We start from the raw sequence: 26,881 nt of genomic DNA on the forward strand, positions 1-26,881 counted from the left end.
TCTTAGAGCTGAAAAACAAATTCAGTAAAGTTGCAGGATATAAAATCAACATACAAAAATCAGTAGCCTTTTTATTCTTCAATAATAAAACAGTAAAAAAGAAATCAAGAAGGCAGTCCCATTTACAATAGCTTCAAAAACATTAGAATACCTAGGAATAAGTTTAACCAGGGAGGTGAAAAATGTCCGCAATGAAAACTACAAAACACTGATGAAAGAAACGGAAGAGGACACAAACAAATGGAAAGAAATACCATACTTATATATCAGAAGAATTAATATCATTAAAATGACCATACTTCCCCAAGCAATCTATAGATTCAATGCAATCCCTAACGAAGTATCAGTGTCATCTTTTACAGAAATAGAAAAAACAATCATAAAATTCATAGGGAACTAAAAAAAGAACACGAATAGCCAAAACAATTCTGAGCAAAATCTAAAAGTACATACAAATAAATGAGGGATTGAAGTAAGGTTAGGAATGCGTGAATGATTAGTATTAGAAAATTTTTCAAAGTTACTTACTACTTTAGAAGATCAAAGATGGAAAAATATGAGTATGTTGAAAGATACTAAAATCTTATTTTATATGTTAACATCTATTGTCATTAAAATTTCTGGAACACTTCTACTGTAACTGAGAAATCCAGGAGGCAGAAAAATCAGTATATATATAGTTGAAATGACTGACACCATCCATCAAGTGAATCTAATGGACATTTATAGAATGTTTTATCCAACAACAACTTATACAAAATATTCACCAAGACACACCATGTTCTAGGCAATAGAACATCCTTTAAATAGGAATTATACTAACATTCCTCTCAGACCATGTGAAATTAAACTAGAAATGAGTAACAAAGATAGAAAATGTCAAATTATTTGGAGATTAAACAACATATTTCAAAATAAAACATGGTCAAAAAAAGTCTCAAGAGAAATATTTCAAAATAAACAAGAATTAAAATACAACTTATTATAATTTGTGAGATGCAGTGAAAGCATTACTCAGAGGGAAATTTGTACCATTAATAGCATATATTAGAAAGAAGAAAGATCTAAATTTAATAATCTATACTTACACTGTAGGAAACTAGGCAAAGAACAATTTAAATCTAAAGTGAGCAATAATAATAATACCAATAATGAAAATTAGAGCAGAAATCAATGAAAATGAAAATCAGTAGAGAAAATCCTGGATGGATGAATAGGTGGAATTCAGTAGATTTTTAGGGCAGTGAAACTATCTAAATGATACTGTAATGGTGAATTAGTGACATTATGCATTTTTAAGTACCCACAGAACTTGAGATCACAATGATTACACCCTAATGTAAACCAGGGACTTTAGTTGATAATAAAATATCAATATTGTTTCATTAATTGTAAAAATTGTACCACACCAATTTTAAATAGGGGTAGTAGCCTGGAGGGTAGTGGTATGTACAGAGGCAGTGTATTTGCTGCTTAAGTTTTCTTTAAACCTAAAACACTAAAAAATAAAGCCTATTAATGAAAAAGACTTTTAGCAAAACAGAAATTCAAGGACACCTTAAGATTATTATACAAGTAATGTAAAGATGAAAGTATAGAAGTGCTCATTGAAATATTTAGAAGACCTGTTGAAAAACTATAAAACATTGAAGAAAAAATTGAAGAAATAAACAAAAAGATATCCTAGTTTGTGGATTGAAGAATTAACATTGTTAGAATTTCCATATTACCCAAAGTGATCTACATATTCAATGGAATCCCTATTCAAATTCTAATGCATTTTTCATAGGAATAAAGTAAATAATAGTAAGATTCATATGGGACCACTAAGACTCCAAATAGCAAAAGCAATCTTGAGCAGAAAGAACAAAGCTGGAAGCATCAGTCTACCTGATTTCAAAATCTACTACACGTTATAATAATCAAGATAGCATGATTCTGGCGTAAAAACATACACACAGACCAGTGGAACAAAATAACCCTGACATAATCCTACTCATGTACAGTCAGTTAATTTTTGACAAAGATGCCAAGAACACACAAAAGGGGAAAGGATAGTCTCTGAAAAAATAAGTGGTGTTGAGAAAACTGGATATCCACATTTACAAGAATGAAATTTGTTCCTCATCTCACACCATATATAAAAATCAGCATAAAATGGATTAAAGACTTAAACATAAGACCTGAAACTAAAATTACTACAAAATAATATAGGGAAAAATCTCCATAACATTGTTCTGGGCAATGATTTTTTTTTTAAGCTATGACCCCAAAAGCACAGGCAACAAATGTAAAAAAAGACAAATCAGATTGATTATATCAAACAGGAAAGCTTTTGCACAGCAAAGAAAACAATCAACAGTTGAAGGATAACCTACAAAATGGCAGAACAGGCAGAGCATGGTGGCTCACGCCTGTAATCCCAGCACTTTAGGAGGCTGAGGCGGGCGAATCACTTGAGGTCAAGAGTTCGAGACCAGCCTGGCCAACATGGTGAAACACAATGTCTACTAAATATACAAAAATTAGCCAGGCATAGTGGCACACACCTGTAATCCCAGCTACTCGGGAGGGTGAGGCAGGAGAATCGCTTGAACCTGGGAGATGGAGGTTGCAGTGAACCAAGAGTGTGCCACTTCGCTCCAGCCTAGGTGACAGAGTGAGACTCTATCTCAAAAAATAAAAATAAAAAAAAAGAATGGCAGAATATATTTGCAAACGATACAGCTGACAAGGCATGCATTTCTAGAATATATAAAGAACTGAAATAATTCAATAGCAAGAAAACAACCCGATGAGAAAATGGGCAAAGCTTTTGAATAGACATTTCTCAAGAGAAGACATACAAGTGACCAAGAGGTATATGAAAAAATATTCAACATCATTAGTCATCAGAAAAATGCAAACTAAAACCACAATGATATATGACTTTCCACCTGTTAGGTTGACTATTATCAAAAAGACAAATGGTAAGTATTGGAGAGGATGTGGAGAAAAGGGAACCCTTGTATGGTCTTGGGAATGTAAATTAGTATAGCCATTGTGGAAAACAGTATGGAGGTTCCCCCAAAAAATAAAAATAGAACTATCATATGTTTCAGCAATCCCACTACTGGGTTTATTTCCAAAGGAAATGAAATCAGTATGTCATCAAGATATCTGCACTTTTATGTTCATTGCAACATTTTCCACAATAGCCAAGATATTGATTTGACCTAAGTGTCTGTCAACTGGTGAATGCATAGAGAAAATGTAGTATGTATACAGAATGCAATACTATACAGTCTTACAAAAGAAGGAAATCCTGCCATTTGCAACAGCATGGAAACCTCATGGAGACATTATATTAAGTGAAGTAAGGCAGGCACAGAAAGAAGAATATGCATGATCTCATGTGTAGCATCTAAAAATGTTGAATTCATAGAAACAGAAAATAGAATGATAGTTACCAGAGCTGGGGAATATGGCTGGGGAGTTTTTGGTCAAAGGATAGAAATTTTCAGTTAGATAGAAGGAATTATTTCAAGAGATCTATTCTATAACATGATGATTATAGTTAATAACTGTGTTATATTCTTTAAAAATGCTAGCAGAGTACTTTTAAGTATTCCTACCTCATAAAATAAGTATGTGAGGTAATGCGTATGTTAATTATTAGGTTGGTGCAAAAGTAATTGTGGTTTTTGCCATTAAAAGCAGTTTCTTTTGCATCAAACTTAGCTCAATTTAGCCATTTCAGTGTATACATATTTCAAAACATCAAGTTGTACATGACAAATATATAATTTTTGTATAATTTTTATTTATCAATCAGATTTTATAAAGCATTGTTCACATTAGTAAACATAGTCACCAACTATGTTATAGTATGTAAATATATTGCAAAATTATTCTGGCTTTTAAAACGTGAAAATGTAGAGGGCAGTACAAATTACAGAGAAATTTGGGAGATATAATTTACAGAACTCATTTTCTGACTGTGGAGGAAAGAATGGAATTTAAGATCTTGCTTAGATCTCAGCCTTGGTCTGAGTTGAACAGGTAAAGAGTGGTAAATATGATGAGTCTCAACCTGGACCTACTTATTTCTTTTCTTTTCTTTTTTTTTTTTTTTGAGATGGAGTCTTGCTCTGTCGCCCAGGCTGGAGTGCAGTGGCGTAATCTCGCCTCACTGCAACCTCCGCCTCCTGGGTTCAAGCAACTCTCCTGCCTCAGCTTCCTGAGTAGCTGGGATTACAGGCTCCCACCACCATGCCCAGCTAATTTTTGTATTTTTAGTAGAGACAGGGTTTCACCATGTTGGCCAGGCTGGTCTCGAACTCCTGACCTCAAGTGATCCACCCACTTCGGCCTCCCAAAGTTCTGGGATTACACGCATGAGCCACTGCACCTGGGCACTTATTTCAAAGTTTGTCTGGGTCAGAGATGTCCATGAAATGCTCGCATATATGATTCTTGAATTAGAATGATTTTGGAGTAGATCTGTACTGAAGATAGAGATACTGGAAGCTATTGGATTTCATTAAATCACCCAAAGAAAGTGAGAAGATTTGTGTCCAGAGAAGTAAAAGGAAATCCAGGAGAAAACCATCTCATGAATTCCACGGGAAGATAGAGTTTTAAATAGAGAGTATTTAACAGAAGTTAAGGAAGATCAGAATGAAAGTGAATATTGAATGTGGTGGCAGGTACTTCATAACTTACTCTGCACAAGTCTGTGTTGATGGAATTTTAGCATTGGAATACTGGTTGTTGTGGAGCAATGTATGATCATTTGTCCTGAAAATATTTTTGTAAGAATATTAATCTCACCATACTTCTTAGAGCCTTTAATATGCTAGTGTATATCATAATCTTTTATATAGGTATCTCAAACTTATATGATCTGGGCATTCTGCTTTCATTTTAGCATCTCTTAGGATGCCAACAAAAAATTAGAAAAAACCTACACAATGGTTTTGAAAAAGAAAAAATTAAAGAAGACTGTGATATGTATGGCTCAGTATTCCCAGTTATATTCCCAGTTACTTAATGGATATGTCAGATGGCTCTAAGCTCATAGAAATTTCTGCCCATATTGAAATCTGAGTGATTTTTCAAATTTTATATTTTTTCACAGGATGCTAGACATGCAGCTGAAGAAGAGATTTATACCAACTTAAACCAGAAGATTGACCAGTTCCTACAGCTGGCAGACTATGACTGGATGACCGGAGATTTGGGCAACAAAGCTAGTGATTACCTGGTAGACCTCATTGCCTTTCTTCGTAGCACCTTTGCTGTATTCACACACCTTCCTGTAAGTGGCAGTTGCTCTTACTTTGTCCTTTATATATAAAAAGATTTCCTTATAATTTAGTTTGGTGAAAGATGTTAGTTTCTGCTGTAACTACCCAGGAAGATTTTCAGTATATAAAGGCGCATGCTATATTTATTAACCTTTAATGATATGTAGAGGCTACTTCCATCATTTTTTCATTGACCTTTGCATTTTTTTCATCTGAAAATGGTTCCTGGTATTATGTCTGCTTATCTTCCTATGATGTTCAAGGTAATTAGTACAAAGACAATATAAAAGCCTTGGTAGAATTAAAAAAAGAAACTTAGTTAGAATTTCAGATATGTATATTTTAGTTTTAGAATATTCTTTAACTTTTTTATATAAACTGAAATTCTTTGATGAAATGCTCCATCTTTTTTATCTGATTTGTCTATGTTTTCTCTGTTTTCTTAAGCATATTAATTATAGACATTCAAAATCATTCTTTACTACTTCTTATATATATTATACATACATATTGGTGGATTTTTTTTCTCTTGGTTTTCAGTGATATGGTCCTGTCTGTTTCTAATATTTTTCGGTTGATGTTAGACATTGTATAAAATATGTAGAGATTCCAGGTGGTGTTATCTTCCACCAGAAAAGGTTCATGTTTTCCTTTACTTAGTAAATAGAATGGGCAGGTGGGTTGTGGTTTGAAGCTGACCACCTTAGTACCATCATGGACTGATTTGGATTAATATTGGGTTGCAGTTGTAGTGTACTTTCTTTGCCCTTGTTGGTAGGATATGGCTCTGCAGAGCTTTTAAAAACTGCCTGATATGTCATTGTCTTTTTAGCACCAAAGAGGACTATAGAAATTCCTGCTCTTCACAGAAACCTTGTCTATTCAGCCTCCTGTACTCTTTCGTTTTAGAATCTGGTAAATGTCTTGAGAAGGAGACTTAGCAGTACCCAGTATCAGCAATTGCTGACGGGAAAAAAAGTGTTGGGGATTGTCAGTGTTACTTTACCATCCCTAATGAGGTTTCAGCTCCTATGTGATCTGAATGTTTGTGTACCCCAAAAAATCATATGTTGAATCTAATAACCAGTGTGATTACATTAGGAGGTGAGGCCTTGGGAGGTGATAGATTATGATGGTAGAGCCTCGCAAATGGGATTAGTATACTTACAAAAGAGACTTCAGAGAGCTGCCTTGTTCCTTGTGGCCATGTGAGGATATGGGGATGCAGGAAGAAGACTCCTTTTTTATTTTGCACTAGGAAATAGGCCTTCATCAGACACCGAATCTGCTGATACCTTGATGTTGGACTTCCAAGCCTCCAGAACTGTGAGAATTCTTTTGTTTATAAGCTACCAGTCTATGGGATTTTGTTACATTATTCTGAATGGACTAAGATAGCTCCTGTCATTTTTAGGCATTCTTCTACTAGTGAGTCTTTTTCTCTGAAACACTGTGAAACTGTGAGAAATCTCCTTGCTTTTCAAAGATTTTGGCTTAAACCCTTATTTTCCTCAGCCGTTTAGCTTTAGAATTCAGTAAATATCTTGAGGGTAAAACTAGTCCTCAAACCTCTAACTGTGGCACTCTAGTCTGTTGGAAGCAGCAAAGATTCCAAGTTTTTTTCGCCCCTTAGTAGTTAGTCTCTGCCTGGTTTTAAGATTCTCAGTCCGTTGCCCTTGCCTACGTTCCTCAAATGCCCACAAGGAAAGCTGCAGATTTTCACCTCACCTTTAAAAGGTTCTGTCCTCTCTGCAGTTTTATTTCCTTTAGTCTTCATTGCTTCACAGCACCTGATGCCTTTTAATATGTTTTTTCTACATGTTTTACTTCCTCTCCTAGTTGTTCCTAGTGGGAGCATTTACCTGCAGAAAATTATGTCATTTTGTCTAGCTTTATCCTGATACCAAAGCCAGACAAAAAGAGCACACACAAAAAAACTATGAGTTAATCTCACAATTATGGATAAAAGTAAAATAAATAAAATTTTAGCAAGTCAATTCCAAGTGTTTTAAGAAAGTAATTTTGTACTAGTGTGTAGGATTTATTCCAGAAATGCAAGGATGGTTTGATATTTTAAAAAAATATGTTAATATAATTTATCACATTACTAGGTGAGGGAGATACAGTTTCTTGATGTATTCTAGAAAGACATTTTATTACATCGAGGCTACATTCTTGATTTAAAAACAAAGTTTACTAAATTCCAAGCAGTATAATATTTTAATAACAAAATAAAGAACATCTATTTGAAATTTAGTGGCCACCATAGATTGAAGAGTAGAACAATAAAACATTTATTTTCATTGACAACAGGAATTGGGTGAAGATGCTTCTCACCAACACTTTAGAAGTTCTATAAAATAAATGTAAAAAAAGAATAAATTACATTATAATGAGCCATGCATGTCTTAGTCCATTCCTGCTCCCATAACAAGATACTGTAGACTGAGAAATTTATAAAAAACAGAAATTTGTTTCTCACAGTTCTGGAGGCTGCAAAGTCCAATATTAAGATGTCAGCAGATTCAGTGTCTGATAAAGTCCTGTTACTCATAATTGGCACCTCTGTATCCTTACGTGGCAGAGAAGGCAAAAAGGACAAACTCACTTCCCCAATCCCTTCTATAAGGCACTAATCCAATTAATGAGTGATGTAATCACTTCTGAAATTTTTGTGCCCTCCCCCACAAAAATTAAAAATTAAAAAAATATAACAAAGTTGCATTGGGGATTAAATTTCAATATGAATTTTGGCAAGGCTCAAACATTTCAAACCATAGCACATGCATATTATTATTCATAGGGTATTATTATCTAAATACAACATACTAAAAATTCATTAAGACCAATAAGAGTTTAGGTTAGATGATTCACTTAGAAAACAAATAAACTTTTCTTATATTAGCAATGCCCACATAGAAAATATAGTGTCAAAAGTGTCTTATTTACTATTGGGACATAGATATAATTTTTCTATGCAGCTACTTAGCAAGTCAATTTAGAAATAATGTGACAACATCACAGAGTAATATAAAAGAGACTTTCTTATGCACAAATATATATGGTATTCCAGGATGGGAATATTTCATTCTGTAGAAAGTTTTTTCAAATTTAATCTAATTGCAGTGAGTATCAAGTAAATTTGTTTAGGGAAGAATCTTAATGAAATAATTCTGAAATTCATTTGTAAGCAAAAATGGACAATATTTGGTAAAAAATGATAACATGAACATAATTTGTAACTCTATTAATAAGACATACAAATTAAGCTTGTGTGATATTTTTGACTATAAACTACTCAGAAATAAGAAAATGGTAACACTCCTTATTTATAAGAAATATTTGTGGAAATAGGTATTTTCATACCTGCTGCTAGGGGTCTAGTTATTGTAGTCTTTTCGGAGTCAGTTTTTCAATATGCCTCAGAAACCCCTTAAAATGTGCTTACCTTTTTACTATGTAATTCCCCTTTTAGAATTTGAACTTAATGAAATAATCATGATTGTATTATAATATTCAGATGTAACTATATTTAATACAATGTATTTTGTATAGCGAGGAGTAGGTATAAATTAAAAATCCAACAAACAAATGTGTTCACAAACTAAATTACTGTATATTCATATAATGTGATATTCATTAAATTAATGTAAATTTATATTTATTCATTAAAAATATATTCATTATTTCTTAACTGGAAAAAGAGATGTGATCTTATTTTAATTAATATATACACAAATTAAATATCTATATTATGTACAGTGTAAGCCTAGAATTGTATACTCCATGGTTTATCCTTATTTCTTTTTTTTTTTTTAATACTTTAAGTTTTAGGGTACATGTGCACAATGTACAGGTTAGTTACATATGTATACATGTGCCGTGCTGGTGTGCTGCACTCATTAACTCGTCATTTAGCATTAGGTATATCTCCTAATGCTATCCCTCCCCCCTCCCCCCCACCCCACAACAGTCCCCAGAGTGTGATGTTCCCCTTCCTGTGTCCGTGTGTTCTCATTGTTCAATTCCCACCTAGGAGTGAGAACATGCGGTGTTTGGTTCTTTGTCCTTGCCATAGTTTACTGAGAATGATGATTTCCAGTTTCATCCGTGTCCCTACAAAGGACATGAACTCATCATTTTTTATGGCTGCATAGTATTCCATGGTGTATATTTGCCACATTTTCTTAATCCAGTCTATCATTGTTGGACATTTGGGTTGGTTCCAAGTCTTTGCTATTGTGAATAGTGCCGCAATAAACATATGTGTGCATGTGTCTTTATAGCAGCATGATTTATAGTCCTTTGGGTATATACCCAGTAATGGGATGGCTGGGTCAAATGGTATTTCTAGTTCTAGATCCCTGAGGAATCGCCACACTGACTGCCACAATGGTTGAACTCGTTTACAGTCCCACCAACAGTGTAAAAGTGTTCCTATTTCTTCACATCCTCTCCAGCACCTGTAGTTTCCTGATTTTTTAATGATTGCCATTCTAACTGGTGTGAGATGGTATCTCACTGTGATTTTGATTTGCATTTCTTTGATGACCAGTGATGGTGAGCATTTTTTCATGTGTTTTCTGGCTGCATAAATGTCTTCTTTTGAGAAGTGTCTGTTCATGTCTTTCACCCACTTTTTGATGGGGTTGTTTGTTTTTTTCTTGTAAATTTGTTTGAGTTCATTGTAGATTCTGGATATTAGCCCTTTGTCAGATGAGTAGGTTGCGAAAATTTTCTCCCATTCTGTAGGTTGCCTGTTCACTCTGATGGTAGTTTCTTTTGCTGTGCAGAAGCTCTTTAGTTTAATGAGACCCCATTTGTCAATTTTGGCTTTTGTTGCCATTGCTTTTGGTGTTTTAGACGTGAAGTCCTTGCCCATGCCTATGTCCTGAATGGTATTGCCTAGGTTTTCTTCTAGGGTTTTTATGATTTTAGGTCTAACGTTTAAGTCTTTAATCCATCTTGAATTAATTTTTGTATAAGGTGTAAGGAAGGGATCCAGTTTCAGCTTTCTACATATGGCTAGCCAGTTTTCCCAGCACCATTTATTAAATAGGGAATCCTTTCCCCATTGCTTGTTTTTCTCAGCTTTGTCAAAGATCAGATAGTTGTAGATATGCAGTGTTATTTCTGGGGGCTCTATTCTGTTCCATTGATCTATATCTCTGTTTTGGTACCAGTACCATGCTGTTTTGGTTACTGTAGCCTTATAGTATGGTTTGAAGTCAGGTAGTGTGATGCCTCCAGCTTTGTTCTTTTGGCTTAGGATTGACTTGGCGATGCGGGCTCTTTTTTGGTTCCATATGAACTTTAAAGTAGTTTTTTCCAATTCTGTGAAGAAAGTCATTGGTAGCTTGATGGGGATGGCATTGAATCTATAAATTACCTTGGGTAGTATGGCCATTTTCACGATATTCATTCTTCCTACCCATGAGCATGGAATGTTCTTCCATTTGTTTGTATCCTCTTTTATTTCCTTGAGCAGTGGTTTGTAGTTCTCCTTGAAGAGGTCCTTCATGTCCCTTGTAAGTTGGATTCCTAAGTATTTTATTCTCCTTGAAGCAATTGTGAACAAGAGTTCACTCATGATTTGGTTCTCTGTTTGTCTGTTATTGGTGTATAAGAATGCTTGTGACTTTTGTACATTGATTTTGTATCCTGAGACTTTGCTGAAGTTGCTTATCAGCTTAAGGAGATTTTGGGCTGAGACAATGGGTTTTTCTAGATATACAATCTTGTCATCTTCAAACAGGGACAATTTGACTTCCTCTTTTCCTAATTGAATACCCTTTATTTCCTTCTCCTGCCTAATTGCCCTGGCCAGAACTTCCAACACTATGTTGAACAGGAGTGGTGAGAGAGGGCATCCCTGTCTTGTGCCAGTTTTCAAAGAGAATGCTTCCAGTTTTTGCCCATTCAGTATGATATTGGCTGTGGGTTTGTCATAGATAGCTCTTATTATTTTGAGATGTGTCCCATCAATACCTAATTTATTGAGAGTTTTTAGCATGAAGGTTGTTGAATTTTGTCAAAGGCCTTTTCTGCATCTATTGAGATAGTCATGTGGTTTTTGTCTTTGGTTCTGTTTATATGCTGGGTTTATCCTTATTTCTTTGTAGCTTTTAGGTTTTCCTTTTTGTTTGTGTTTTTAGAAAATGTTTTCTGAATTGAAACATCTGCAGCTTTTATAATCCTGGGGGTATGTGGAGGTGGTATTTAGAATAATTGTTTTCCACCTCAAGAATTATTGTGTTTAATTACTAATTTATATTTTTTAATTGCTTTTGCCAGCCCACCTGTCCCCATTTCATCATGCTGTCATATTTCAGCACCACACTTTGTACTCCTTACTTTTACCTCTAGGTCATTTAGAAGCAGTAATGTGGATCAAACCTGGTGCTTGTCTGAATTAAAATGCATGCTTTTACCTGTAGAGTTGTGAACTTTCTTGCAAGGCTATACTGTAAATAACTAATTGAGGTTTATTTCCCCCTCTTTTGTTTATTCTAAACTGTCGTTTTTACCTAAATACTATAAAACGTCTCAGTGTGGATAGAGTTGATTCTACCACTCAGGCTGTAGAACCAGTTACCATGTACCATTCAGAATCAAAGTAGGAAGTAACTGACAGGCTTAAGTCCTCAATATTGCTTCCATTGGTGCCATATTTCTGTCTTGTCTACACTTTTCTGAAGCTACACTTTTAAAATTAATTGGATTCACCAACCATTATATTCTCTAGAATCAGATGACTTCTTAAACTACCCCATCTGGGTTTCCACAAAATAGATTGCCTAACATTTGTGTTTATCTTCCCTAGAATGCTAGATAATTTCCTCATGGAACCCTGTAGTAGTCACAAAACAGAGCTGTGTCTAAGATTTGCCTTCGGGCATTATTCGAGAAAGAATGGGAGAGAAAAGAGTTCGTTTCTGAAAAAGAACCCAAATCATTTGTCTTTTACTTACTATAAATATTTTCTTTTCATATTTGAAATTCCCTGACAGAAGTGGCTCTCTCTCAGAAAGGGATTGATTGATAGAAAAAATGTATATAGAGAGGACTGGAAAGACAAGGCAAATTCTGTCTTGTTCTCTTACATTTTGGAATCCCCAGTTTCTCTTAATTCTCAGGGATATTTTACCACATCACAGCAGCAACATAGCCAACGGAATACGTCAGTGTCCAGAAGTGTGTTTGTGTGTGACACAGAGAGAGAGAGAGAGGGAGAATCCGAGTGTGTTTGTTTGCAGATTATTCTCATTGTTAGATAGGCAGTGGTCAGAGGAGAAAATTATTTAATTTTGCAACTGTTTTTTCCCTTGAAGTTTTTGTGACTTAGGCAGCCTGCCTATCTTCATGAGGCACCCAGAAATGATTATAATAATATTTTCCACATTTAGGGTTTTTAAATCTTACTGTTTCCCTTGAGTTAACAGATGAAGTAAGTACACAGACTTTTTTTTTCAGACTTCAGTTGTATAATTTACAATTGCATACACAGTTACCCATTTTGCATGCTCAGCATAAGAGCATGTTTTTGAGAATTTATTCTTGTTATCCTGATAATTATCTTTCAGAAATGCTTAAGAGAGGAAATGCTGTCTCAAGTAACAGACCCAGAAGATGGAATCCTGAATTTGTTTTCTCTGTCTGTTGTTAATGTTAATTTGTATGACACAGGGCAAGATCTCTCATAGCCGACCTTGGTTTGTGGGTTAAGCGTGGAAATTCTCCTAGTTTCTTTGTCTAGTAATACAATGATACCTATCCCTGGCCTTACTTTCTCTTAGGTCATCCTTAAGAGAAAATTATTTCCTACATATAAGTTTCTGAAATTCTTCCCATTTAAAACCCTTTCAAAACTGACATTTCTTTTAGTACTCAATTTATTTCCAGGAATTGCTGCCATCTCCGACCTAACCAAATGATGCTGCTAGTGAAGAACTGTCAGTACAAACTGTCAGTACTCCCATTAAGTACAAAATCTTTTCTGTGTCCATCAAGACTTTTCATAATGGGACCTTAAACTACCTTTCTGTCTTTTCTCTGTCTCTGTCTCTGTTTTCTATTTACCAAAGATTCTCCTCCCATAATGAAGTAATGCTCTTTGTCAAGCACACCCAACTGTTTTCTACCCTGGGTCTTTTTTTTTTTTCCCCCATGCCTTTCGTCTACTTTTACTGCTTCTGCCCTTTAACTATGTGTGTTGAAAATCTTACATACTTCAAGGTTCATTTCAAGGACCACACCTTCTATGAGGCCTTACCAGTTCTCCTAACCAGATGTGACATCTTCCTTTGTGGCACTTTTTAAAATGGCATGAATTAAATTTTACCTTGGGCTGGATATGTCATTCATTTGTGTACTTTATTCAGGAAAGGAGACAATGGTAATTAAAGCATCTGCTGTGTTCCAAATGCTTTACATGTGTTATATGTCATCCCAGTTGATGAGGACTCAAAATACCCCCATCAGATAAGTATTAATATTATTATTACATTTTATGATGAGACCATAAACTCAAGGAGGATATGTACTTTGTAAGGGATACAGCAAATAGGTGAAAGGGTTAGGATTTAAACAAATTTATTTGACTTAAAATTTTTTCCATTATACCATCGTGTCTATTAGATTGATTGCCAAATATGGACTTGTGAACCCTGTGGATAAAGACCTTGTCCTATTCATCTGTATTTCTGTGTATAGTGCAGCAGCTTGCACTATATGGAGTTTACCTGTTTTGAATAATAAAGTAACTGAATTCCTGCCTGGGCATTGACAATCATTTTTGAGTCATATGTCATTAAAAGTAACCATTTAATTATAGGAAAGAGAAGTCAAAAGCTATTATTTTGAGATAATGACCAAAAGTTTGCTTAGGTTGAAATTCTGAATTGGTCTTTCTCCTTCCATATTCTCTTGTTTCTCCAAATAAGAAAGAGTATTGTTTTCAAGTGACAGAATTTTAATTATAAAATGCCTTGCATTCATTATTACTTAGTAATGTTCACATTTCTTTTATATGTCATTATCCCATTTCTTTTTTCAGAAAAGCAACCTCTATGATATACGGACAGTCACTATTTTCCCCATTTAACAAATATGGAAGCTGAGGCCTAACAGGGTCTTGCCCAGAGGTCAGAAAATTAATCAATAGTGGGGCTAGATCCTAGGTCATTTTTTCTTGTGTCATGTTCTTTTCACTATATCAAGCTGTCTCTTAACATTTAACAATAGCTACTATCTTTTGAGTACATACCATATACCAGGTACTGTGCAAAGTGTCCTCTCCCTCTCTGTTTCTCTCTTTTTCTTTCTCTCTCTCTGTGTGTCTATACATATACACCCATGTATATATGTATACACACACACGTAGGTGTATATATTCTAATGTACCTGTATGTATGTATTAATATATATTCTCATTTATTCCTTGCAACAAATTTCTGAAAACATTGTTATTCTCCCAGTTTACAAATTAGAAAAGAAAAATTAGATTAGCTTACACATTAGTAAACATAGAGAGGTTTACTATTGTGTCAAAAACTATTCATCTAGAGTTAGTGAATCTGGGGTGTAAACTGCCTCCAAAGTCCTTGTTCCTTCCCACTAGGCTATATAATACTTCTAAACTATATATGAGAAGCACTAAGCTATGTTTCATAGAGCCATCATTTAAATACCTTTTTCTCTGTGGGATTCTTATTCAGAATCTTTTTTGTTAGTGTATAAAATTTTGGTCATGGTGACCAGAACAATTCCCGGAACGGGTGGTAAATTGTGATAACATCCCCATAAAGTAGAAACTCTATCTGGTAATGGGAAATATACCAATAAGTGGGTTGCTTGTTTCTAACCTAACTTGAATTCCCTTCTTTGACACCTTATGTGGAAATTCTGTCATCTGCTGATAAAAATGACTGTAATTCAGCCCAATTCCTATGACTTTCTCTGGAACAAAATAAAGAAGTTTCAGGTGTCCTTAAAAAGGACTAGAGGCATCAGATCCTTTAGGACACAACCACATTTTTCTTCATTACATTAATTACATAGGTAGATCCAAGATTCAAGATTTTTTTTTTTCGTTTTCCCTGATGGAGTACAAATTACTGATTTACTAATGATTTTTCTGCCTATCAAGAAATTGATTTATGTTTCCTGTTTCCATGCAGTTAACAGTTACGTTATTTGAGCTACATAGAGTACATTGAAATAAAAAACATTTGCTTCTTCTCAATGTGGTATTGGGATCTTTTGTTTAGTTAATCACTTAAATCCTTTAGAGGTTTTGTATTTCTTCAGAAATATCTTTGTGTGTTGAGCTATTACTTAGAACTTTTCTCCCCATAAAGCTACTATTACCAAGCCAGAGCTGTTCTTTCTGGTAGTATCCAGCCAGTAGTCCTTTGCCTCTTTAATGATAATGACCTTTGAGTCTTCTTCTGCTCTTGTAATTATTAAATAAAAGCTTAAGTATGTTTGGTTCCAAATAGAGCCATTTACTTCTAATCCTATGTTTGTTGATAATATAGAAAATAAGGAGAATCTAGAATTTAACATACTGCAAAATTCCACACTTACAAATTTTCATACTTGATTTCCTTTTCTTTTTCTATTCCTTTTTGTTGTTGTTGTTGTTGTTGAGATAGTCTCACTCTGTCACCCAGACTGGAGTGCCATGATGTGATAACAGCTCACTGCAGCCTCACCCTCTCAAGCTCAAGCAATCCGCCCACAACAGCCCTGCAAAGTGTCTAGGATTACAGGCGTGTGCTGCCATTCCTGGCTAACTTATTATTTTTTTGTTGAGATGGGGTCTCACTATGTTGCCCAGGTTGGTCTTGAACTTCTGGGCTCAAGTGATCCTCCTGCCTTGGCCTCCCGCAGTGCTAGGATTATAAGCATGAGCCACTGCACCTGGTAAGAGTCAGAGATTCCAGTGAGAATATGTTAGATATTGCTATACTTGGTCACTTTAGTATCTTTGATACCTGATATGGTTTGGCTCTGTGTCCTCACCCAAATCTCACCTTGAATTGTAATAATCCCCGCGTGTCAAGGGTGGGACCAGGTGGAGATAATTGAACCATGGGAGTAGTTTCCCTCATGCTGTTCATATGATAGTGAGATCTGATGGTTTTATAAGGGGCTTCCCCCTTCTCTCAGCACTCATTCTCTCTCCTGCTGTCCTATGAAGAGGTACTTTCTGCCATGATTGTGAGTTTCCTGAGGCCTGACCAGCCATGCGGAATTGTGAGTCAATTAAACTTCTTTTCTTTATAGATTACCCAGTCTTGAGTATTTCTTCATAGGAGAGTGAGAACAGACTAATACAATACGTTTAAAAGATGAAGTGGCTTGCATTCTTTCTTATTGATGCTAAAGTTGTGGGGTGTTGAGTTTTATCTGAGGACAAAACAGTTATTTCATCATTGTTAATATCAGCAAATAATTAAAAACCTTAACTGTGTAATGATAGGCAAACTGTTATATAAACTTTAATACTATTATTCAGTGAAATGTTATGTATTTATGAAAACTAATTTGTGAAATTAAATAATAACCTTGCAAAGCAATTATGTTAAATGAAAGAAATAAAATGAAAGTTTTATAAGACAAATGATTGCAAACATGTAAAAACATGTTCATAGTGAGAAAAAAGTTCACCAGGAAATATTTTAAATTAAAATAATTATGTTGGTTATGTGACTTCTTAGTTTTCTTCAAAATTGTTGTTGGCATTTTAAAAATCTTTAAACATTTCCTTTATTTAAAAAAGTTTTAGATCTTTACGGCTTCTCTCTCAGTTCAGATTTCCTTTTGCTTATAAATTCAAAGTGAAACAAAAAATATCCACATTTTTAGATTCTTTTACGTGCCAGTATCCTTCATTTATCTCATCTTTGTTTGCGAAGTAGCCCCTTTTTACTTTTTACTTAATCTTTTTACAGATTAAATTTAGGTATAGGTAGGTTAAATCATTGCTTAAGATCTTATAAATAATATATTTTTGGAATACAGATTTAAATTGAGTTCTCCCTAATTCCAAAGCATATACTCTTTTTGCTACAGTAAAGTAGTTGCTTTTCCCCTAATATTTCCAAGTCTAAAGGAAGGTGTTTGGGTCTGTAGGAGTGCTGTTGAATTGAGGTTTCCAAGCAAACTTCTTGGCAAGGGGACTGAGAAGCATGGTTGTGATTAGATCAGGAACAATAAAGCACAACTAAGGACAACTGAGGATGTGTGATCATTATAAAGAAGAGCAGCAGTGGAAGAACATAGGCAGAGTTTATTTTTATGTCAGATTATTTCTAGATGTGCCTTCCAAGAACACTGGTTTGTCTGTTACTCTCTCTGTTCAGAAATTTTTAATAATCCCCACATTTTAAAGTATAACTACTATCCACATTAAATACATTTGTTGTAATTCCCTTACATAAAGCTGTAACTTCAGCCAAATATATCTGTTAATCATTCCCAAACATACTATGCTTATTCCTGGCTGTAGATTCTTGCTCATGGTTTTCCTTCTCAGAATGACTTCTCATCTCACTTTCAAATCTTTCCCTCCTTTAAAATACAGCTTAACACCTGTTCTCCCCATGAGGTCTTTTATGACTGTTCACCCTTTTTCCCACAATTCATACCCCAAGGTTTGATTTTCTTGTGAACTCCTGTAGATATTATTGTCTCAATTTTCTACTTGAAACTTTGGATATATGATCTTAAATATTATTTTCTATATTTTCCCCTATTATGAACTAATGTTACATGTTATTTGGAGGAAAGTATCTCAGACATTTTAATATGGCCAGCATTGAGTAAATATCCAGTCAATGTCATGATGAGATTGGAATGTCTAACAGGGACATCATGCATGGAATAGTGTCCTCCAACTCAGATGACTATTTGTCTTTACCTGACATCTATTTTGATCACAGCTCTTTATTATAAATATGTATTTCTTATAATTCCACTTCATTAAGAATGATGTTGGGAGTGCACTGTAAAGGTAATAATCCAAGTTCAAAAGGAAGAAAATATTACTGCTTGGAATATTACAATGAGGTCAGTCTAAACTACATTTTTGCTTCTTTGACAAGAGGACAAATTTGAGCCTGCAAATTGGTGTCAGGATACCTTAGCATATATGTTGTACATGTTGTGGGGTGAGGAGTTCACAGTTAAATGAGCAACAGGAATGTGGTATATTCCACTCTTCTGTAATACTTTCATGGTAGTCTATAGCCACAATTTTAATATACTTCAGTAAGTGCTTGAACTTCTCCAAACAAATAACACACAATGTTGGAAATCACAGTACGTACTTGCCCCTGGGACCTCCCTGTCTTTGAATTAGCCGTTGCAGGCTTCTTGGTCTTTAGCTCCTTGGTGATAGATGAAGTCCACTCTCTTCCTAAGGAAAAACTACCTTCTTAAAAAATGATTAGGGATACACACACACACACACACACACACACACACACACAGGCACAAATACAAAAAGTGAATTTTCTACCCTGCAATACATCCCTGAATGCATTATGTTACATATTTTTTAAAAGTGTTTCTGTTAAGGACATCCACTTGTTATTTTTATGTCATGTAGGATTATCTTATTGCCTTTATAGATTTCTGCAATTGAATGATTTACCGTCTTTAACTGTTCTAAGATGGTAACAAAACAAGGAAGTTTTATTTCATGTTTTTGTCTATGTGTTTTGTTTTATTGGCCTACTATTTTTTGTTTTTACTTAAGTTGCCTTTAATCTTTATCTTGATAACTCCTTTGAAAAATAATCTTAGGATTAGGAGGTGACAGAGATCTGAAAATGGGAAGCAGTCTTTCAACAGACAAACAGGCCCTAACTCTATACTCTCAAGAAGTTTGACATGAACCTTTTGTAAGGCTAGTTTTCTTTTGTGCCTATTTTTCCTAGTTGTGAGCACGCATTCCATCTGGAAGTATGTAAAATCTAAGGATTCTTCATTGAAACAATATTCTTTGTGCCATATTGACAATATCTATATTTTTGCTATTGTAAAACAGATACAGTGAGATTATTAAAAGAATCACATTGATATGCTACGTTGCAGGTGGTAAAGGAAATAGGAGGTATCGGTTCCCTAGGGTACAAGTAATTGTGATCTTTCCTTAGGGTTTCCCTTCCCTTCAGCAGTTGTCCATGGGGATCCTTCCAGTGTTTTTTGTTTATCTTTTTACCTTCCTGGTGGAACCTGGCTCCCTTGAGTAGCGCAGGGAATGAGTCTAATGAGCATAAGGTTTATGGCTTCAATAGTAATGCTTAAAAATTCTAGTCCTAGTCTAGCTCTAATGTTAGTCTATGGCCCCAGTCAACTGCTAATGATATGACTATGACTATTCCTAATCATACTTATTCTGTGCTATTGAGGGAAGATCACTGAATGTAACACAATTATTTTACTGATGCTAACTGTAGAAAGTCAAGAGAAACTTCCAGTGGCCTTCTGCATGATTCAATGAATTCCTGTAATTATGGAATATAGGACTTTAATCTGCTTTTGATTAAAAAACATCACTACCCAAAACTACCAAACCATGCCATCTTCATAGGGGTATCTCATGAATATCTACTTGTCTTATTGACTCTCTTTTGATATTAGTTAACAAGTACACTCTCTCACTGTTTTAATTCCTTTACTTTTTAAAATAATGTGATAGTTGTGAGATTAACTTTTAATGTGTCTATACCCTCTATGGCATGTGACCTCTGTCTTTCAGGTCCCTTTAGTAAACTTGCCAGTCTGTTTCTGATTTCATGGAGCTGGAACAGATATTTGGCTTAAATGCTTTTAGTCCAAAAACCTGGGAAGCACTCCGACAAAGTGATCATATCCACATACCAGAGTTTTACTATTTTTTTTTCTATTTCTTTAAGATCTCTTTGCAGGCCATTTTAACCTCTGTACATAAATAGGGTATGGGAATTCTGGGGAGCTTGTCACAGTTTTCTTGAGTACTGATTTTGTCTGTTTATTATTTTCTCCAAAGGAGAGATTGTCAAATTATTATAGATAGAAAAGAATGTACACCTGGTGGCCATAAATGTTGTTCCTGACCCTTATTAATTTGCTGTATTTTATTTAGAGTAAGATTTGAATACCTAGTGGCTCTTTCTGTTATAAGTTGTTCTACAAAGTAGAAGTTAGACAGAGATAAATAAGAGTATGAACTAGTTAATTCATGGACAACATTGTGACAGAGAATAGCTGATTCTCTGGGATGGTGCAAAGGCAATCCATGTGTCGGACAGAGTATTAGACTAGAACTCTAAGTCTTCCAACCCAGAGATTCCTGTGCTTCTGCCTCTATGTGCTGGAACCATATAGGAGGAATTACTTGGTATATAGTTTGCCACAACATCTGTTTAGTATAATGTTTAAAGGTCATCCAAAATAATAACTGTAAAAGCATATTAGACATTAAACTTATAGTGAAGACAATTTTAGATCAAGGCCTGAATTTGGAGGAATTTTTACCTTATATTTTTGTATTTTTCTTATCTATGAAAATATTTATATTGGTCCTGTATGGTTATATAATTTCACTGGAAGGGATCATTTCTAAAAATTCATTATAATTTTATTATTGCATAACTGCAATGCAAAAAAAAAAAATTGACAATGCTGGCCAGGCGCGGTGGCTCACGCTTGTAATTCCAGCACTTTGGGAGGCAGAGGCGGGTGTACCACGAGGTCAGGAGATCGAGACCATCCTGGCTAGCATGGTGAAACTCTGTCTCTACTAAAAATACAAAAAAATTAGCTGGGCGTCTGTAGTCCCAGCTACTTGGGAGGCTGAGGCAGGAGAATGGCGTGAACCCAGGAGGCAGAGCTTGCAGCGAGCCGAGATCGCACCACTGCACTCCAGCCTGGGCGACAGAGCGAGACTCCGTCTCAAAAAAAAAAAATTGACAATGCTGTAGGACAAATTGGAAAGTGAAATGAGCAACATAACTTCAAAAGTAGAGTGCTTAAAACAAATTTAGAGCTTATTGCTCTGGCTGAGATTTCCAAAAGCTTTATAATATGAGCTGAGGTATATTTTTCTTTTAGGCTTAAGTTTAAGGGAAACAATAGGCTTGTTTTATTTTTGTCTTTTTTCACAGTCTGGCGCTATGAATTTCATACGACTCTTTTTAAACTTGTGAATATATAAAAGAGTGCTAATGACACTCTCTATCGGCCCAAAAGACTTAGCCATCTTCCCAGATGCAACAGTGACAGTAATAGTGTCTCATCCAAAACTGGGCAGAAGCTTACACTAAAGTGAAATGATCTGTGGTTAGTTTCCTGTCTAGTTGTTTGAACACAACTCTGAACTCAGTATTTATAGAGAACTTAGTTTTGGGCCATTTACATTTGAAGATATTATTGATTTAACCAGATGCTCCAAACCAAGGGAGTTTTTTTTTAGTAGTACAAAATATAATCATTTTCGCTAATTCTTATACTCTACTTTCATATAAAATAACATATAACTTGTTATTTTAGTTGCCTGGCTTAACATTTAGTTCATTTATTCTGTGTTCCACAGTAAAATTTCTTTGTTACTTGGGAGACAATGGTAATAGATATCTTTAATTTTCTACCCCAGGTTATTCTTGTTTAGTATAGCTTAAATAAAAATATATGAAGCAGACAAATATTGAAAATATATTGTTTGTCACATTGTAAGATATTACCTATATTATAAGTTGATTTTGGAAATAATTACCTAATCACCTAACTTGAATACCATTTACTTAAATAGAGAATGAGATGTGTTCTCTAGCTAGAGACAGACAATTATGTTCTTCAAAAAGATGAAGAGGATCAAAAAATTATATAACAGTTTGGTAGCATGGTAGGCATCTGGTAGAAGAGAAAGGAAAAAACACTAGGCAGAGGGTATAGTATATGTAAAGAAACAGGGGAATGAAATTATTCATGGAACTTTTAGAATATAAGGGGATATTTTTTGGGCTATTGTAGAATATGAAGTTAGTATCGTAGATAGTGTCTTGAACATAAATGCCTTAAATGGCACATAAGGAAATTGGACTCTACTGAAAATGGTGAAGAAGCATAAATGAATACGGGAAGTTACTGATTAAATTGCATTTAGGGGCAGTCATTTTGCAGTTTAATGAGTGGATTAGAGTATAGTATGAATGATGGCCAAGAAATCTTTTAGCAAATATTCTAATATTTCTGGTGAGAGACAATGAATGGTTATTACCATGTCAGTGGCACTGGTATTTTAGAGAAGAGGACTAATGCAAGTAAGATTGCATATAATAAGTATAACCATAATTGGATCCCCCAATTCATCTATGCAAGTACAAAGTACAAGTACAAGGAATGACACAGCTTAGCATCAAATCCTATGACCAAAGTTTGGAGAGTGTAGAGAAAATGTCACTAGTGAAATACAGCTTTGAAAACAGGTTATGTTAATTTAGGTTGCATTATTATTAATAGAAATACATTTTCTGAAATTAGCACCATGGTGGTCCAGTATCTGCTGTATTTTAGTCTAGCCACACCTAATGTATTGAGTTTTATTCTGGCCCTGCATTTAGAAATGATGTCAATATACTGGAGCTCATAAAGAAGAGAGTGACTAAATGACTTGAGTTTTTTTGGTATAGAAGTGTGAAGACTCTGGGTAACATACTACCTTCATATATTTGAAGGTATATCAAATAGATTTATTTGATTTCATTACAAGATAATTGCTAGGTACTTCCAGAGAGATAGATCTTAGTTTAATAGACATTTCTTAGGTGTCTATCATATGTGAGGCACTATGTTAAGTTTTAATGATACAAAAATGAAATAAAGATGGTCCTTCCCTCAAGTAACTAGCTCAGAGTTTAATGGAATAGAAATAATGAAGAACTTTATAAGAGGAACATTTTTCCAAAGATAAATTTGGTTTTTAGAGGTTGTAAAAGGAGTTGAATACAACATAGGTGGATGTTTGAACAATCTCTAACATTCTTTTTTCTTTTTTTGAGACGAAGTCTCACTCTGTTGCCAGACTAGAGTGCAGTGGTGCGATTTCAGCTCACTGCAACCTCCAACTCCCTGGTTCAAACGATTCTCCTGCTCAGCCTCCTGAGTAGCTGGGATTACAGACATGTGCACCACCACGCCCAGCTAATTTTTTTGTATTTTTAGTAGAGACAGGGTTTCATCATGTTGGCCAGGACGGTCTTGATCTCCTGACCTCATGATCTGCCTGCCTCGGCCTCCCAAAGTTCTGGCGTGAGCCACTGTGCCCAGCCAACGTTCTTAAATTCTGTTAGTTTGAAGCAGGATTTTCTTTTTTAAAAAACGTTTATTTTAAGTTTGGGGGTATATGTGCAGGTTTGTTATGTAGGTAAACTTGTGTCACAGGGGTTTGTTGTACAGATTATTTCATCACCCAGGTATTAAGCCTAGTACCCAGTAGTTATTTTTTCTGCTCTGCTCCTTCTTCCCACTCTCCCCACTCTAGTACACCCCAGTGTCTGTTGTTCCATTCTTTGTGTTCATGAGTTCTTGTCATTTATCTCCCACTTACAACTGAGAACATGGGTGTTTGGTTTTCTGTTCCTGCTTTAGTTTGGTAAGGATAATAGCCTCAGCTCCATCCATGTTCCCATAAAAGACATGATATTCTTTTTTAATGCCTGCATAGTATTCCATGGTGTATGTATACCACCTTTTCTTTCTTTTCATTTTTTTTTTTTTTTTTGAGACAGAGTATTGCTCTTGTTGCCCAGTCTGCAGTGCAGTGGCATGATCTTGGCTCACCACGGCCTCCACCTCCTGGGTTCAAGTGATTCTCCTGCCTCAGCCTCCCATACATTTTCTTTATCCAGTCTGTCATTGATGTGCATTTAGGTTGATTTAATATTTTTTCTATTGTGAATGGACATTTGCATGCATGTGTCTTTATGGCAAAATGATTTATATTCACCTGGTTATATACCTAGTAATGGGATTATTGGATCAAATGGTAGTTCTGCTTTTGGCTTTTTGAGAAATTGCCATACTGCTTTCCACAATAGTTGAACTAATTTACACTCCCCAAAACAGTGTATAAGCGTTCCCTTTCCTCTGAAACCTCACCAGCCTCTGTTATTTTTGTTTACTTTTTAATAATAGTCATTCCGACTGGTGTGAGATAGTATCTCCTTGCGATTTTGATTTGTATTTCTCTAATGATCAGTAATATTGAACTTTTTTACATATGCTTGTTGGCCACATGTATGTCTTTTAAAAAGTGTGCGTTCATGTCCTTTGCTCACTTCTTAATGGGGTTGTGATATGGTTTGGCTGTGTCCCCACCCAAATCTCATCTTGAATTCCCATGTGTTGTGGGAGGGACCCAGTGGGAGGTAATTGGAACATGGGGACAGGTCTTTCCCATGCTTTTCTTGTGATAATGAATAAGTCTCATGAGATCTGATGGTTATAAAAAGGGGAGTTTAGCCGTACAAGCTCTCTCTCTCTTTGCCTGCCGCTATCCACATATGACTTGTTCTTCCTTTCACCATGATTGTGAGGCCTCCCCAGCCATGTGGAACTGTAAGTCCATTAAATCTCTTTCTTTTGTAAATTCTCTAGTCTCGGGTATGTCTTTATCAGCAGTGCGAAAAAAGACCAATACAGTAAATTTGTACCAGTAGAGTGGGGCCCTGCTGCATTCCAAAAACGTGGAAGCAACTTTGGAACTGGTTAACGGGCAGAGGTTGGAACAGTTTGATGGCCCAGAAGTCAGGAAAATGTGGGAAAGTTTGGAACTGCCTAGAGACTTGTTGAATGGCTTTGATCAAAAGCCTGATAGCAATATGGACAATAAGGTCCAGGCTGAGGTGGTCTCAAATGGAGATGAGGAACTTGTTGGGAACTGGAGCAATGGTCACTCTTGTTATGTTTTAGCAAAGAGACTGGTGGCATTTTACCCCTGCCCTAGAGATTTGTGGAACTTTGAACTTCAGAGAGATGATTTAGGGTATCTGGTTGAAGAAATTTCTAAGCAGCAAAGCATTGAAGAAGTGACTTGGATGCTGTTAAAAGCATTCCATTTTAAAAGGGATACAGAGCATGAAAGTTTGGAAAATTTGCAACCTGACAATGCAATAGAATAGAAAATCCCACTTTCTGAGAAGAAATTCAAGCCAGCTGCAGAAATTTGCATTAGAAATGAGGATCCCTATGTTAATCCCCAAGACAATGGGAAAAATGTCTCCAGGGTATGTCAGAGGTTTTCATGGCAGCCCCTCCCATCATGGGCCTGGAGGCCTAGGAAGAGAAAATGGTTTCATGTGCTGGGCCCAAGGTCCCTGTGCTGTGGTGAAGTCTAAGGACTTGGTGCCCTGCATCCCAGCCACTCCAGCCATGAATAAAACTGGCCAAGCTACAGCTCAGGCCCTGGCTTTGGAGGGTGCAAGCCCCATGTCTTGACAGTTTCTGTGTGGTGTTTAGGCTGCAGTTGCACAGAAGTCAATAATTGAGGTTTGGGAACTTCTGCCTAGATATCAGAGGATGTATAGAAGTGCCTGGATATCCAGGCAGAAGTTTGCTGCAGGGGCAGAACTCTCATGGAGAACCTCTGCTAGGGCAGTGCAGAAGGGAAATGTGGGTTGGGAGTCCCCACACAGAGTCCCTACTGGGGCATCACCTAGTGGAGCTGTGAGAGGAGGGCCATCATCCTCCAGACCCCAGAATGGTAGATCCACCTATAGCTTGCAATGTGAAGCTGGAAAAGCCACAAGACACTCAATATCAGCCCGTGAGAGCAGCTGGGTGGGACACTGTACTCTGCAAAGCCACAGGGGCAGAGCCGCCTAAGATAATGGGAATCCTCTCTTACATCAGCATGACCTGGATGTGAGACATGGAGTCAAAGGAGATCATTTTCAAGCTTTAAGATTTGACTGCCCTGCTGGATTTCGACTTGCATGGGGCCTGTAGCCCCTTTGTTTTGGCCAGTTTCTCCCACTTGGAATGGCTGTATTTACCCAATGCCTATACCCCCATTGTGTCTAGGAAATAACTAACTTGCTTTTGATTTTACAGGCTCATAGGTGGCAGGGACTTACCTTGTCTCAATTGAGACTTTGGACTGTGGACTCTTGAGTTAATGCTGAAATGAGTTAAGACTTTGGGGGACTGTTGGGAAGGCAGGGTTGGTTTTGAAGTGTGAGGATATGAGATTTGGGAGGGCCTATGGGCAGAATGATATGGTTTGGCTGTGTCCCCACCCAACTCTCATCTTGAATTATAGCTCCTGTAATTCCCACATGTCGTGGGAGGGACCCAGTAGGAGGTAACTGAATCATGGGGGCAGATCTTTCCCACACTGTTCTCGTGGTAATGAATAAGTCTCATGAGATATGATGTTTTTAAAAAGGGGAGTTCCCCTGCACATATTCTCTCTTGTCTGCCGGTATGTAAGACATGCCTTTCGCCTTCTGCCATGATTGTGAGGGCTCCCCAGCCATGTGGAACTGGAAGTCTATTAAACCTGTTTTTATTTATAAATTACCCAGTCTTAGGTATGTTTTTAT

At 35.9% G+C, this 26,881-nt stretch overlaps 1 protein-coding gene across 3 annotated transcripts in view; it reads left to right on the forward strand.

Moving 5' to 3' along the window:
- Positions 1-26,881, forward strand: part of EXOC6B (exocyst complex component 6B) — a 652,998-nt gene that overhangs the window by 355,585 nt on the left and 270,532 nt on the right. For all 3 annotated transcript variants that reach the window (XR_010109257.1, XM_003808189.4, XM_055107798.2), the window contains one exon: positions 5,120-5,299. Coding sequence is in view for 2 of the 3 variants with exons in the window: in XM_003808189.4 (XP_003808237.1) it covers positions 5,120-5,299 (180 nt within the window). In the remaining variant the exon portion in view is untranslated. The remainder of the gene's footprint in view (positions 1-5,119; positions 5,300-26,881) is intronic.

The sequence above is a fragment of the Pan paniscus genome, chromosome 12, assembly GCF_029289425.2.
Source record: "Pan paniscus chromosome 12, NHGRI_mPanPan1-v2.0_pri, whole genome shotgun sequence".
Lineage (NCBI taxonomy): Eukaryota > Metazoa > Chordata > Mammalia > Primates > Hominidae > Pan > Pan paniscus.